At 38.3% G+C, this 14052-nt stretch overlaps 1 protein-coding gene across 1 annotated transcript in view; it reads right to left on the reverse strand.

Annotated features, from left to right (window-relative positions):
- Positions 1-14052, reverse strand: part of BLTP3B (bridge-like lipid transfer protein family member 3B) — a 45345-nt gene that overhangs the window by 14034 nt on the left and 17259 nt on the right. Inside the window, exons 10-16 of the mRNA XM_086610955.1 lie at positions 9164-9346; positions 8942-9060; positions 6774-6915; positions 5814-6007; positions 2373-3871; positions 1731-1906; positions 175-311 (exon numbers count right to left, since the gene is read on the reverse strand). Coding sequence (XP_086467081.1) covers positions 175-311; positions 1731-1906; positions 2373-3871; positions 5814-6007; positions 6774-6915; positions 8942-9060; positions 9164-9346 — 2450 coding nt within the window. The remainder of the gene's footprint in view (positions 1-174; positions 312-1730; positions 1907-2372; positions 3872-5813; positions 6008-6773; positions 6916-8941; positions 9061-9163; positions 9347-14052) is intronic.

Below are 14052 nucleotides of genomic sequence, written 5' to 3' on the forward strand. Positions count from 1 at the left end.
GATTATAATCTTCATTTGTAGTCAATACAAGTGCGTTAGATCTATAGGCTTACATAACACACTAATAAAATATCCCCAAACTACTTGAAAAATCACCTAAAAGCATCCATTTTAGCTCTACCTTAAGGCTTAATTTACTGAAGCATGTATTCTTGTGGAATTCAATAATATTACCATTTCTTCACTAGTCTCATGGGCATTCTCTGAAGCAGCGCTCATGGCATCTGGAGATGACCCATCACAATTTTCAACCACTGTGCCTCCTTCATGGGCATTTTCTGATGGGCTTTGATAGTTTGTGGCTGTAATACCTTCCATATATACATCAGAAAAAACGCAAAGTTAGCATGGCATACCTGAATCACTCCTGCATTAAGAATAAAGTCAGTGTCTGTTACTGTATGCATACATTAACTCATTTTTTAAGATGAGTTGAATGGCTGATTAAAGAAATATTTATGACCGAACTGCCAAATCCATTCCTCTTACAGAGAGTTCAAAGTTCTAGATGCTATGCAAGTAAGGCAGGATATAGTGACAAAAACAAAATGGCACTCTACATGCATTGCTAAAAAATGTGAAGGGCCTTTTTTAGTCTTCCAAATCAAATATCAAACTGATCCAGCAGAAAAAAAGATTAAAGATTCCAAGCCATGTATCTAAAATACTACACAGTGCCTTTAGGGCAAATGTTTGCATTTTTATGTTTAGAGAAATAAGCTATATATATTTTTGTTAGAGTGATCATGGTAGTGTTTCCTTGACAACTAGAAAGCATGCAGACTTAACCTCAGTTAAATATTGTTTAACAAGCTAAAAAGACATATAAAGGTTACTTAAAATGGAAAATTTATTTTATGGCATACTCCCACATAAGCATATGCAGGAATACTCCTACAGTCCAAATATGTAACAGGTTTGCAGCACTCCTCTCACTATTGCTCTAGACTGAAAATAAATCCTACAGAAGAAAACATTGCCATTTTTTATTCACTTGTTGTCATTCTTTATTCATTTATCAGAAAAGAAGAACCAATAAAGTCATCGTATTTCCTGAGATTAGAAAATTATTTAATCAGTTTTGCCGGAGAGCTACTAGATCATTACAACCGCATCAGCCCACAATACTACAGACTACGTAGACATAATTACCATATGCCTGAATTCCTCCCTCAGATCAGGAGCAAACGCTCATGCATGGATGAGCAAAAATTGGACAAATACCTGCTGTTAGTCAATAGCTAGGAACTGCTCTGTAAAGAACAAGCTGCAAGGAGACTACCGAATCTATCTGCCTGGTAATTAGCATGGTGAGTATTAGTGAAAATTTATTTATTTTTAATCTACTCTTAAAATTAAAGCTTCTTTACCGCTTCGAGCATAACACTGATTCAGGGTACAAATCTGTAAACACTTATAGCCAAAGCAACAGCTTTTAAGAAAAGCATGGAACAGTTCTGCTTAATTCAGCATTGCTACACAGTGCTGCAATGCTTTCACTCTCCTCAAGAGAGGAAAATTAAGTAGTGTTTAATTCAGTAGCACACCTTATTGCTTTCCCTTGAAATTATGTGCTATGCACATACTTGATACTACTGACTGGAGAAACTAACAGAAACAGTGCTGTAAAGTATCCAGGATTTGCTGCACTGCAATCCTTTTGAGTATTATTTTAGTCACAAACAACATTTTCATGTATTGCTTAAAAATAAATTGTTAAACCTGTTTACCTTTCTCCAGAAAGCTTTGGCTGTCACTTCCATCACTCTCTATTAAATGATCCTCCAGCATCATACTATCAATAGAGATGGTATCCAGAGAGACTTGTGATGGACTTCTCTTCATATTCTTGTAAGAAACAGAGAATGTAGGGAGGTTGGACGGGCAGCGTTCCTTAGGCTTTGCACTTTTTAAATACAAAGACATTAGGAAATTATTATTTCAAATTAGAGGAACTACATAGAAGTTACTTTTAAAAATAAAGGAACTACATAGAAGTTACTTTTAAAAAAAAATCCTCTAAACCAGCCAAGATATAAAAGAAAAAAGTCTGATTATTCAATAATTCTTTGGCAAGAAAAAAGAGATAAGCATAGAAACAACAGGCATTCATGTAGATATTTGTGTCAATATTTTTATCAATACATACTTTGTAACATTTAAACTAAAAGTAAATAGTTTAATCAATTAACAGTTCATTTTAGCTTTCATTGAATGCTGGATACTACATATCTTATATCTTCATATAGTTTCAAAATTTTCACCTACTAGATATTCACTTCCATTGACCATTGCTAGAGGTATGTGGCCAACTAGATTGATAAATATTTTCAAAAAGCAGGACAATTGATATAGTATTAAATCTTCTATACCTTGATGAAGACTGGGACGCAAACATTCTAACTGAAGTCACTTTCTCTTTGTTGATTTCAAGCTCTTCAGATTCTAAGGCAGTTTCTGTTTCTAGGTCAGTGACTTGGTTAGGACAGCCTTCGGTTGTACCTTCCTGTTCATTTAACTTACTTGAGAACATGTTTTTGTCATCCACTTTATCAATGAAAAATTCAATAGAATCTTCTCTCTTATGTAAAACAGATGCTGAATCCCTAGGATGCAAGCTACTTTTCTCACTTAGAGGTCCACAGACCTCCTCTGAATCGCTTCTACTAAAAAGTCCACTGCTTCCTCCTTCACTTGTATCTCCCAAACCTTTATCCGATGCATCATCTGAAAATGACGCTCCTTTCTGAAAATCTGTATTACTGTCTGATTTAAACAGAAGAGGATCTATTAAAATTCCTTTATTAACTTCAGCATTCAGAGGCTTGCAGTCACTTACATAATCAAAATTAGTAATACCAGCTTGTACTACTTTATTGCCAACTAATTTACTCTCTGAAGTAAGAGCTTCCTCATTTCCTAAAGGGGACAGCTCTGAAGCCATGGGACTTTCTTCTTCCACAGCTGCAGATTTACAAGCGTTTCCCTGAGTCACTGGATGGAGTAGTAAGGCTAGTTCTGCACTTTTCAGCAGGATCCCAATGCAGACATCTGTTTGCTTTGCAGGTTCTCCTGTCACTGCTTCTACATCATTCCTTAAGTTTTCCAAGAGCAATACAAGGGATTCATGGAGAAACAGCAAAAAAAGGTACTGGTAATGATTGATCTGCACGCTTACATGTTTTTGAACATGGACAAGAACATGTACATCTGCATCAGAGGAAGAGCTTTCAGAAAGCACTCCTGAAGCGTCTGACATTTGAATGCCATTGGTCAAGGGCTCCGTCTCACTGCTGTAATATTCCTTTAAAAGTTTTTTACGTTGCAGTCTATTAGCAAGATCACTAGATTCACTTTTTGGAATGTTCAAAGCTGGCTGATTATGGGATAAAAGTTCTTTCTGTGACTTTGCAAATCTTATTGGCTGGCAAATCCAAAGTGAAAGTGGGAATGAGTCCACAAAGCTTATTGGCCGTCCTTTCCCACTTTTTGTTCCTTCATAATCGATCCAAAACTGGGAAAAATGCAAGGCCCAAACATCAGTAGCTGCAGATGTCTTTAATGCATATTTATTCAATTTTGGAATGATATAACCTTTATAAACATCGTGCATTTTAGTATCTTGTTCATGAGCATGTCTCTGGAAGATTGGATGCAAAAGATTAAAATTCTTCTGGGACTTTGGAAAAGTGGTGAAAGTTCTACTGAAAAATTCACAGTCTTTGAAGTTCTGAAACAAAGCTTCCAGATCAGAGTGTCTGCAGTTTGGCGAGTATCTTGTATTTGTAGCAATCATCTCTGAACTTTGAATGGAAAGTGCACGAGGTTGATCTTTATGAATTTCTGGTTTGTTTTCAGATGGGATGATGAACTGCAAGAGATAAATATATTTCATCTGGTTATAAATATGTAGATTAAGAAGGTATACAATTAAAGAAGCAAAGTAATAGCCATGACAGCCAAAATAAAGGAATATAAACAGAATTTTATGAGAACAGAAGTATACTAATACAGAACAGGGATAAGTCAGGCTCACAGATTATAATTGTGTTTTCTCTTATTTTTAAGGACACTGTGGCATCTAAAACTCAAAGTTTGTACAAAAAAATAAGGGTCTCGGTCTTATCTGAAGAATTTAGATTTAGGTCAGCTATATTAGGCTGAAGTGTCTCATTTCTTCAACTTAGAAACAGCTTGGCACAAAGTCTTTTCAAGTATTCTAAGTATTTAAAACTTTGAAAGACAATTATAATTTGGAGTTCAATCTGATTTGTCAAATAGGGATTTTCAATACATTGAGTACTACAATTTTTTATTTCCATGGTGAGATACAAAGAAACAATTAAATGTGCTAATACAGCTAATATTATCAACATTGCAGAACACAGAACAGGTATTTTGTCACCATTATTTGATAATCATAATCAATTTATTTCATCATAAAAATAAAAATATACTCCAACTCCTAAAAAACCCAATAAAATAGTTCAGTATACTGGATTTAAGTTAATGTGCATATATTTAGTGCAAATTTTACAGGATTTTGCATTAAAAAAATGTATTTCCTTTATCTGATCTTGCTAACATAGAACTTGACCACGTTAGTTTTGCTATGGAGAGAAATCTAGAAAGATCAGAATAAAAAATTCACCCTAAAGACACTTAAAAGATGGGAATGATGAATCATTTTCACTTACATAGAAGGACTCAGCACAAAATAACCAAATATGTAACTATATAACAATTAATTATACGATATGTAAACATCAAGCACATCAATAATAAGAGATCCATAATTTGCTAGAACAAAAACAATGCCGTTAAGACAGGGACGAAACAACTAATATGAATCAAGGTATGAGGGACTTAGGGTATTTTTACCTTCTCTTAATTTAGTGGGCTATTCATATATAGTAGTAATTCAATATTAGATCAGTCTGTATTTGTATTTATAGGTTGTTAGCTCTCAAGAATTGTTTTCATTCAGTACAAAACATGTCCCTTTAAAATTCCATTAACTATGCACCAAGAGCCTTAGGAAGATAACCATCTCTACATACGCTGACTTTTTAGAACCCTTGAAACTTCTGTGGGCATCAACGAAAAGATTCATTGTTTTCTTCACCTCTGAACCTTGGAAACCAACGTCGAATGCAAATTGAGGAGGGAGAAAAAAAATTTGTTTGTTCCAAAGGAAAAGACAAGGGAAGCTAAAACCTGATGTTCAGCTGCATTAATAAGCACCACTCCTCTGGAATAAACATATAGAGAACTTGTGTACCTGAACTACAGCCAAAGGCCAGCGCAAGACAGAAAATGGTGAGAATGGGTTTTGGAGAAGGAAATAAGCCTTCAGATGAACTACTTTCTTTACTTCAGGCATTCGCTAACAAGACAAAAGAGTTTTGATATGTTATAACCAGAAGAACAAAGGAAGGCCCTTGTATTAGTATAGCGTGCAAATATGATTTTTTTTTGCTAGTTATTTTTACTTCAGTGCTCAATTTTTTTTCTTCTGCCACATCAACTTCATTGAATACAGTGAAATAATTTGTTAATACCTCCAGTCAGGTCTTCAATACAAAACCAAAATACACCTAGGACACAGACGAAGTAGTATGGAAGACCAATGTCTGTCTTAAAACCATCATATTCTGCACAGTTTTCCAGAGCAGTGTTGCATATTGTGTGCATTGTTTGTTCCTTTTTTTGTGTGCATTTATTCCTTAAGCTGCTTGGCACAGCTGTTTAGAATAAGAGAAAAAGCATTTTCTTCCAAAGAAACACAAAACCCCTCCTCAATGACGGCATACCTTTAGCATTAGTCCATCAACTCTAACATCAACATGTTCATCTGATTTTGAATTGCCATTTAACTTGTACATAGCCATGAACTGAATAAGACTCTGTTTCAAATCCAACACAAACTGATTTAGCCAAAGAATACTTCTCTCATCCAGGGTGAACTGTAAAGCATTCAACTGGCCATACAAGTTTGGACATGGAACTACAAGAGAAAACAAAACAAAATAATGAGAACAAGTAAAACGTTTAGGAGTTGTTTTTTGGGGTTTTGTCTGGTTTTCCTTTAAAAAAAAAAAAAACAAATGCAAACTTACATTTCACCAGTATTTTACATTAAAGAGATAAAAAAGGGAAATCCATTCCTTTGGTCCCAAGGAAGAATAAATTGTCAGGGGATACCTAAAGTGATGCTTCTTTCTCTCACTCTAAGCAAGGAACTGAATTTTTGAATGTAAAAGCTAATATTTGAATGGAATGAAGTCTGAGGAGAGGGGGAGAATGTCCTCATTACAGACGAAGGGCAGGACCAAGGAGATTTGCTGTCCTTAAGTCCCATCCCCAAGAAATCCACTGACATTTCTTTATATGAAACAGGGCCAGCCCCATAACACATTAATAAAAATAACTCCAGTAGATCTTCATTGCATCTTAGATACTACCACAATAGAGTTGTTTTATGTAGTCAGACTATGTGCATTACATGTGATACATGTGTGTTGGAGAATGAAGAATTTATGTCTTAGTAAAAGGTTGTGAGTGTTTTCAGACTTAAAAAGCATGTTTATAGAAAACAGTATTTATAGGAGTTTGCCAGAAGCAAACACTGTGGAAACGGAGCAGTGTTGTGTTCTTTCTGTTTTAGAAAGCCATTATCTATTTCCAATGGTCAACCCCGAATCAGTATTAAGCTTCATAAAGCTGAAGGTAACACACAAAATTTATGGTTCAGTAGAAAAAAAGTGTCTTACTAGGAAAGTCCTTTCCATCTGGGTAGTAATATTCAGTGAATTCAATATGAATAGCCGGCATTTCTGGTGGAAGATAAAGTGACTTTTTATTGCAAGAGATCAGAGCTTTAGGGGAAGAACGACACTGGTCTGCTGTTGAAACCTGTAAAAGATAAAAGATTAACTTCATTAACACATTACATTTTTATGAATCACTAAGCATTTGTAGTTGCAAGGCACAGCCCCTAGTAGGGTAACATTCCACTGCTCTCAGATGTAGATCCCCCTACACAAAGTGCAGACAATGTGAAACACCTAGTTGCCTTGTAGTAGAAGCAATCTGCATAGCACAGTTTCACAAGAAAACTGTATAGTACTAATGGTATCAGATTCCCTTCCTTCGTGCGAGGCAGGAGGCAGCAAGTCACTTTCAAAAGAGCCTAGAATGACCTGATACCTTTATTGCAAACACTACAGCTCCTGTATCAGCAATTATGCTAGGACGTGGTATATTTGCATACCATCTGTCCAAAAGGATGCTGTATCTAGATGATAAGGGATAGATAAGCTAAATAAGTTTATTACACAAGTGTTAGGAAGTCCTTGTACTGTAAATAAGGACAGATTCCAGTACATGGGCCAAGTCTCAACTGTATACTGCTAAGCAAAGTGTTCAGCATGCACCTGGCAGAGATATGTGTACCTGGCAATGCCCAAAGACCTGCTTCACAGGAGAATTAAGACACTAGAGATTAGTAATCCTCCATTTCTGTTTCCTTCCAATGTAAAGTATGAAACAAGAAAGAGATCACCTTTTGACCTTACATTTCTTGGAAGGTACCCTAGTTTAAAAAGTACATTGTCAAAACAGAGCTCTTTCATTCAACACTTAGTAGGTCAGACTGCTAGTTTGAAATTAGCCAACTTATTAATATTGAATATATGATGATGTCTACTTGTATTAGTTTCACTGGAAATAATGAATATGTAATCTTTATAAGCCTGCTTCACCCTGTGTAGCTGTTTTCAAGCTGTAAACATTTCTGCATTAATACACACAATTCAAGTAATAACAAGTAATATTTTAGAAAAATACCTTTTTGTAAATTGCATAGAAATAATGACAATTAAAAAAATTGAAAACACATTTGTGTAGAGAGGAGGAGGAGACAAGCATCTGAAGAGCAAAAGGCAAATAAAAACATAGACAGTACAAAATGATATTATAAAACCACTTCAAACTCAGATGAAGGCTCCTGGCAGCAAGTTGCAAACTCCCACTCTACCAGAAGTGATATGGCATAAAAGCATTGAAAAACGGAACAGGAGCAAGTAGAAGTCACAATGACTAAGGGCACACACTAAGCATTTTTTTTTGTAAGGACCTGAAATTTAGAGCAGATGCTCTTAGATCACTACCATTCTTCCTTAGAGACATACTCCTTCCCTATTTACAGTTGTTTCCTATCTGCACCAAGGAGTGAATATGGACCACAGCCCACAACTAAAACTACTCACTGAAACAAATCGGGGGTGAGCACGGGGGTGGGGGACAGAGAGAAAAGAATGGTTAAAGTGTCTACTCAAAATATCACGGGGGGAGGGAGAATCATAGAATCATAGAATGGTTAGGGCTGGAAGAGACCTTCAAAGGTCATCTAGTCCAACCCCCCTGCAAGGTACAGGGATATCTCCAACTAGATCAGGTTGCTCAGGGTCTCGTCCAACCTGGCCTTGAACGTCTCCAAGGATGGAGCATCCACCACCTTTCTGGGCAAGAAAGAAGTAGAAACATTTAAAAAAAATCTTAATTTAACATTTGAAAAAAAAAAATCTATGTACTTTGAAAAATATGTCAATACGAAAAGCATGAAATACAAAACCACATATTAAAATACTGGGTACCTAACATACTACAATGAAAAGATGCAATTCCAAATGTCAGGATTTGGGAACAGTAGAAATTGGATCCAAAACGTAATTGTTATAGAGTATAATCTAATATAAAGTCAGTAATAAAATATCCAGTGATTTTAACAAAGCAGAAGCAGGCCCATAAAGGTCTAATCCAATAATCAATGGAAGGACTTCTATTAATTTCAGTGGGCTTCAGAATTGTCCCTTAAAAAACATCATTATGTAACAGTCAAGGGCAAAGTAGCCCGTTTTACTAACTTGAAGAAATGTACCTGATATATATTGAAATCTGCAAGTCTAACCACAATAGGACTAGACATCAGTTTGCCCTTTGGTTGTTGGGAAGGTACAGAGGAAGCCCTAGATGTTCCTTTCGGTATCTGTTCCTTGCCTGTAGGAAAGAATAGTGATGGAATCATTGAAAAGAACAGTCTTTTTTTAGAACAGTTTTAACATTTCATGGAATTAGAGCATTAGTGATGCAAACAAAGTACCTGTTTGTAGGTTTTGAGGAGATACATCAGGTGGTGATTTGGGAGGAGACTCTATGACCTGATCCTTCACAGCCTGCTTAAGCAATTCAACATTGCCTTTGAATTCATTTAATAATTCTTTGGCCCATCCACTTCTGGTTTTAGTGGCATCACTGTAATGCATCCAGTGATCGCAGCTGTCTCCTGCAAATCAGAGGAAGAGGGGAAATAATAACTCATTTGAAAGTTTGCTTTTAACTGGATAACAAGTTTCCACTATTTCACAATTCTTCAAAATATAATCTCATTGCATGCTGTAATGATAGAGCAACAGAAGTAATAACAGAAGTTACATATTACATAAAAACAAGTCTTACTGCTTCACAAATTCACTCAGAAAACAACATGATATTGCCACCTGGCATTTAACACCACTAGCTAATGCTCAAAACATCATTGGATATTTCTAATTCAGAGAAATCTGATGACACATTAATTTAATATATGAGAACACGCAAAAAAATGTTTCACTGAAAAAAAAAAGTGACAGCAAGTAACAGAACAATGTTCTCATGCTCATTTTTTCCAAATTTATCTTTCCTGCCAGAACTGAATGCTAAGAAGCTCCTGGTGCCTTTTCAGAATGTATTATTTTTGTCTTGGCTCTCTAGCACCTTTATGGTACTTAAACAAGAAATTCCATCAGTGCTGCAGCACACAGTCTTAGTAATCAAGATCAGTAGAAATTCTTGTATTCCTAACACGTTTCTGTTAGTCAAGCATTCAAACCTCTGAAAGAAATTGAGATCTCTTCAAACAGTCCCTGTAAAGACAGTCTAAACTGTTCAACAACAAGGATGCAATACAAATAACTTCTATTAAGTGGTACATCACTCTTTAAATACCACCATGTGAAAGTTAACTTTATTTAGGTCTTAATGAGGTTTCGGATACTTATACTGGGGATGAATACATATGGTTGCTCGACCTGCTGGCCACACTTCTTTTGATGCAGCCCAGGATACGATTTGCTTTCTGGGCTGCCAGTGCACATTGTCAGCTCATGTTGAGCTTCTCATCAACCAGCACTCCCAAGTCCATTTCCTCAAGGCTGCTCTCAATCCATTCTCCGCCCAGCCTGTACTTGTGCTTGGGATTGCCCCGACCCACGTGCAGGACCTTGCACTGGGCCTTGTTGAACTTCATGAGGTTCTCACAGGCCCACCTCTCCAGCCTGTCAAGGTCCCTCTGGATGGCATCCCTTCCCTCCAGCATGTCCACAACACCACACAACTGACAGAGATGACATTTTCCCCACCCTACTGCCTCACAGCCTCTTGATGGTTACTCACAGCTTTCTAGCTAAGGAAGAAGAGAAAAGAACAGGGAAGAAAACAGAAAGAGAGCAAGAGGGCAAAGATATATTAAATTCAAGTCCATGAAGCTGGGATTGTCCAAAACAAGGCTGAAGTGGGGTCACCCCAAGCATATGCACATAAACTCTGAAGTATCTCCAGGGCAGCAGCATTATAGGGGAAGCTCTCCTACCCCTTCTGGGAAGTCAGTATGGGCAGGTTCCTCTCTGAAGTGCTTGTACAGTAACACACACAGCACAAGAAGCATGTGGGAGCAGCAGGAATTAGAGGTCTGCATGCAGCTGCAGGGCTCTGATCTCATTGGAATCACAGAGACATAGTGAGATAGCACATATAAGTGAAATGCTGCAAAGGATGGACACAGGCTCTTTCGGAAGTACAGGCTAAGAAGGCAAGGAGGGTGAGTTGACCTTTCAGTGAGAGCAGCAGGAACGCATGGAACACTGCCTTGGGATGTATGATCAGCCAGCTGACCACTTACAGGTCGGGATTAGAGGGCAGACCAACATGAATGATGATGTGGTGGATGTCTGCTACAGATCATCTGATCAGGAAGATGATGAGGCCCTCTTCAGACAACTAGAAGTAGTATAATGCTCACAGACCTTGGTCCTCATTAGGAACTTTAACCACTCCAGTATCTACTGGAGGGAAAAAACATAGCAGAACACAAGCAATCCATGTGGTTTCTGAAAGTGCATTGATGACCACCTCCTAACATAGGTAATCAAGAAGCCAAATTGACGACATGCTTTGCTGGACGTGATTCTTACAAAAAAGGAAGAACTAGTCAGGGATGTGAAGGTCAGGGGCAATCTTAGCTGCCGTGACCATAACAGGGTGGAGTTCAGGGTTCCGATGTTAAAGAACAAGGCAAAAAGCTGAACGACAATCCAGGACTGCAGGAGAGCAGCCTTTTGTTGCTTTGCTTTAAAGAACCTCATGGGATATAACCCTGGCCAGAAGCAGAGGCCAGGAGAGCTGGCTGATGTTCAAGTATCACCTCCAAGCTCAAAAATGGTCCACTCTGAAAAACAGAAAATAGCAAATATGGAAGGAGGCCTGTGTGGACGAACCAGGAGCTCCTGACTAAATTCAAACACAAAAAGGAAGCATACAAGATGTCAAAACATCATCACATTACCCGAAAAGAATATAGGGGATGGCATCAGGAATGCCAAAGCCCATTTGAAGTTGAATCTACCAAGGAGTACTAAGGAAAGAAGAAAGGCTTCTACAGGTGTATTGCCAGCAAAAGGAAGAGTAGGGAAACATTAAGCTTGCTGCTAAATGGGACAGGGGACTTGGTGACAAAGGACATGAAAAAGGCTGAGGTACTCAGTGCCGCCTTTGCCTCAGTCTTCACTGGTAATACTTGCTTTCAGAATTCCCAGGTCCTTGAGACCTGGTGCAAGGAAATCTTCCCCTCAGGAGAGGAACATTAACTCAGGAAACATTTAAACAGATGAGACATGCACCAGTCCGTGGGATCGTGACAAGGTGCACACAAGTGCTGAGAGAGCTGGTCAACGTCAAGAGGATCCTTGAAAGGTTATCATCGAATAGTGATCAGGAAAGGTTCCTGAGGACTGGAAGGAAGTGAATGTCATTCCTATCTTCAGGAAGCAGGATGAAAGGAACAACAGGCCAGTCAGCCTCACCTCAAAGAAGGTAATGGAAGAAGGTAACAGAAGGCAACAGATGAAATCACCCTAGAAACCGTTTTAGAACACATTGAGTACAGAAGATGATTGGGAGCAGACATGCATGGGTTCATGAAGGAGAAAGCACACCTGATGAACTTTACAGCCTTATACTATAGGATGACTGGCTTGATGGATGAGGGGAGAACAGCGGATATTGTTTACCTCAACTTTAGCAAGGCTTTCAACACTAGCTGTAACATGCTTAGTGACAAAATGAAGTACTGACTTAGGGAAGTACACAGTGAGGTAGACTGGAAACTGTCTAAACTGTTGGTCTTCAAGGGTTGGGATCAGCAGCATGAAGTTCAGTTGGAGACATTCACCTGTGGTGTCCCAATATATCTTCATTAATAATCTGGATGGTGGGACAGAGTACACCCTGAACAGCTTTGCAGATAGTACAAAACTAGGAGGAATAGTTGATACACCAGGTGGTTGTGCTGCCATTCAGAGGGACCTTCAAAAGGCTAGAAAAGTCACTCAAGCTCATGAACTTCAAAAGAGAAATCCAAGCCCAGCATCTGGAATACAGGCTAGCAGCTGACTAGCTGGGTACCAGCTTTGCAGAAAAAAAAAACAAACACTGAGACAAGTGGAACATGAACCAGCCATGCGTCCTTGATGCAAACAAAGCCAGCAGCATCTTGGGCTGCTAAGGAAAAGCATTGCCAGCAAGTCAAGAGAGGCAATCCCCGGCTTTTGCTCAACCCTAGTGAGACCACATATTGAGTGCTGGGTCCAGTTCTGGGCTTCCTAGTACAAGGTGGCCACGGACTCACTGGAGCGAGTCCAGCAAAAGGTCACAAAGATACTTAAGGGACTGGAACATCTGTCATCAAAGGAAAGTCCAAGATAGCCGAGATTATCCTGGAGAAGAGAAGCCTCAGAGGGATCTTATAAATGTGTATAAATGCCTGATGGGTGGAATAAACATGAGGGAGCCAGATTCTTCTCAGTGTTGCCCAGTGACAGGACAGTATGTAATAAGCACATACTGAAATACAAGAAATTCCACTTAAACATTAAAAAAACCCCACTTTCCTACTGTGAAGGTGGTTAAACACTGGACTAGGTTGCTCAGGGAGGCTGTAGAGTCTCCACCCTTACATCTATTAAAAATCTAACTGGACACAACCCTGGGAAGCTTACTTTAATCGATACAACTTTAATCAAAGCGGTTGGACTAGACAATCTCCAGAGCTTCCTTCCTCAACTATTCTACAATTCTATATATGGAGATGTCACTCTCACATTTATCTGTGCAAAGTGAAGAGATAGGCCAGACTGTAACAAGAAAACCGTATTTTAGTGGAGCTGGCACTGATGTTGCTACCATCTGAATTTAATGCTGATTGCCCAGGAAGAAATTGCTTTCCAATTTCTCATATTGTCTTAATGTATCAGCTTGATCAAGAATTTCCCATGCTGCAAAAAGTCCTGCAGCATGGCAAAGCAGCAGCTTCCTCTGATGATTATCCTGCAACACATCAGCTGCACAGATAACGAATCTGGATAAAAGCTTCTGTGACAACAGGTCTGGGAGGACTAATAAAGCCATGGATTGCTGTACAGACAGGTTTACAACATCCAGTAACAGTCTGGCTTATGTTAGGGTTATCACAGTCAGTGGACGCACAACCTGCTTCATTTTTCTTAAGTACTATGAAAGGCTGTTGTTAGAAGGCTTTATTTTCAATGGGTTAGAAATTTACCCTACAGCAATTAGGTCTCAGACTCCCTTTAGAGTCTTTCTGGGTGGAGTCTGTTACAGAAACAAACAAACAAAGAAAATCCACAAGAACCCAATCTGCAAAGATAATTAACTGTT

Source organism: Tauraco erythrolophus, chromosome 4 (genome assembly GCF_009769465.1).
Source record: "Tauraco erythrolophus isolate bTauEry1 chromosome 4, bTauEry1.pri, whole genome shotgun sequence".
Classification (NCBI taxonomy): Eukaryota; Metazoa; Chordata; class Aves; order Musophagiformes; family Musophagidae; genus Tauraco; species Tauraco erythrolophus.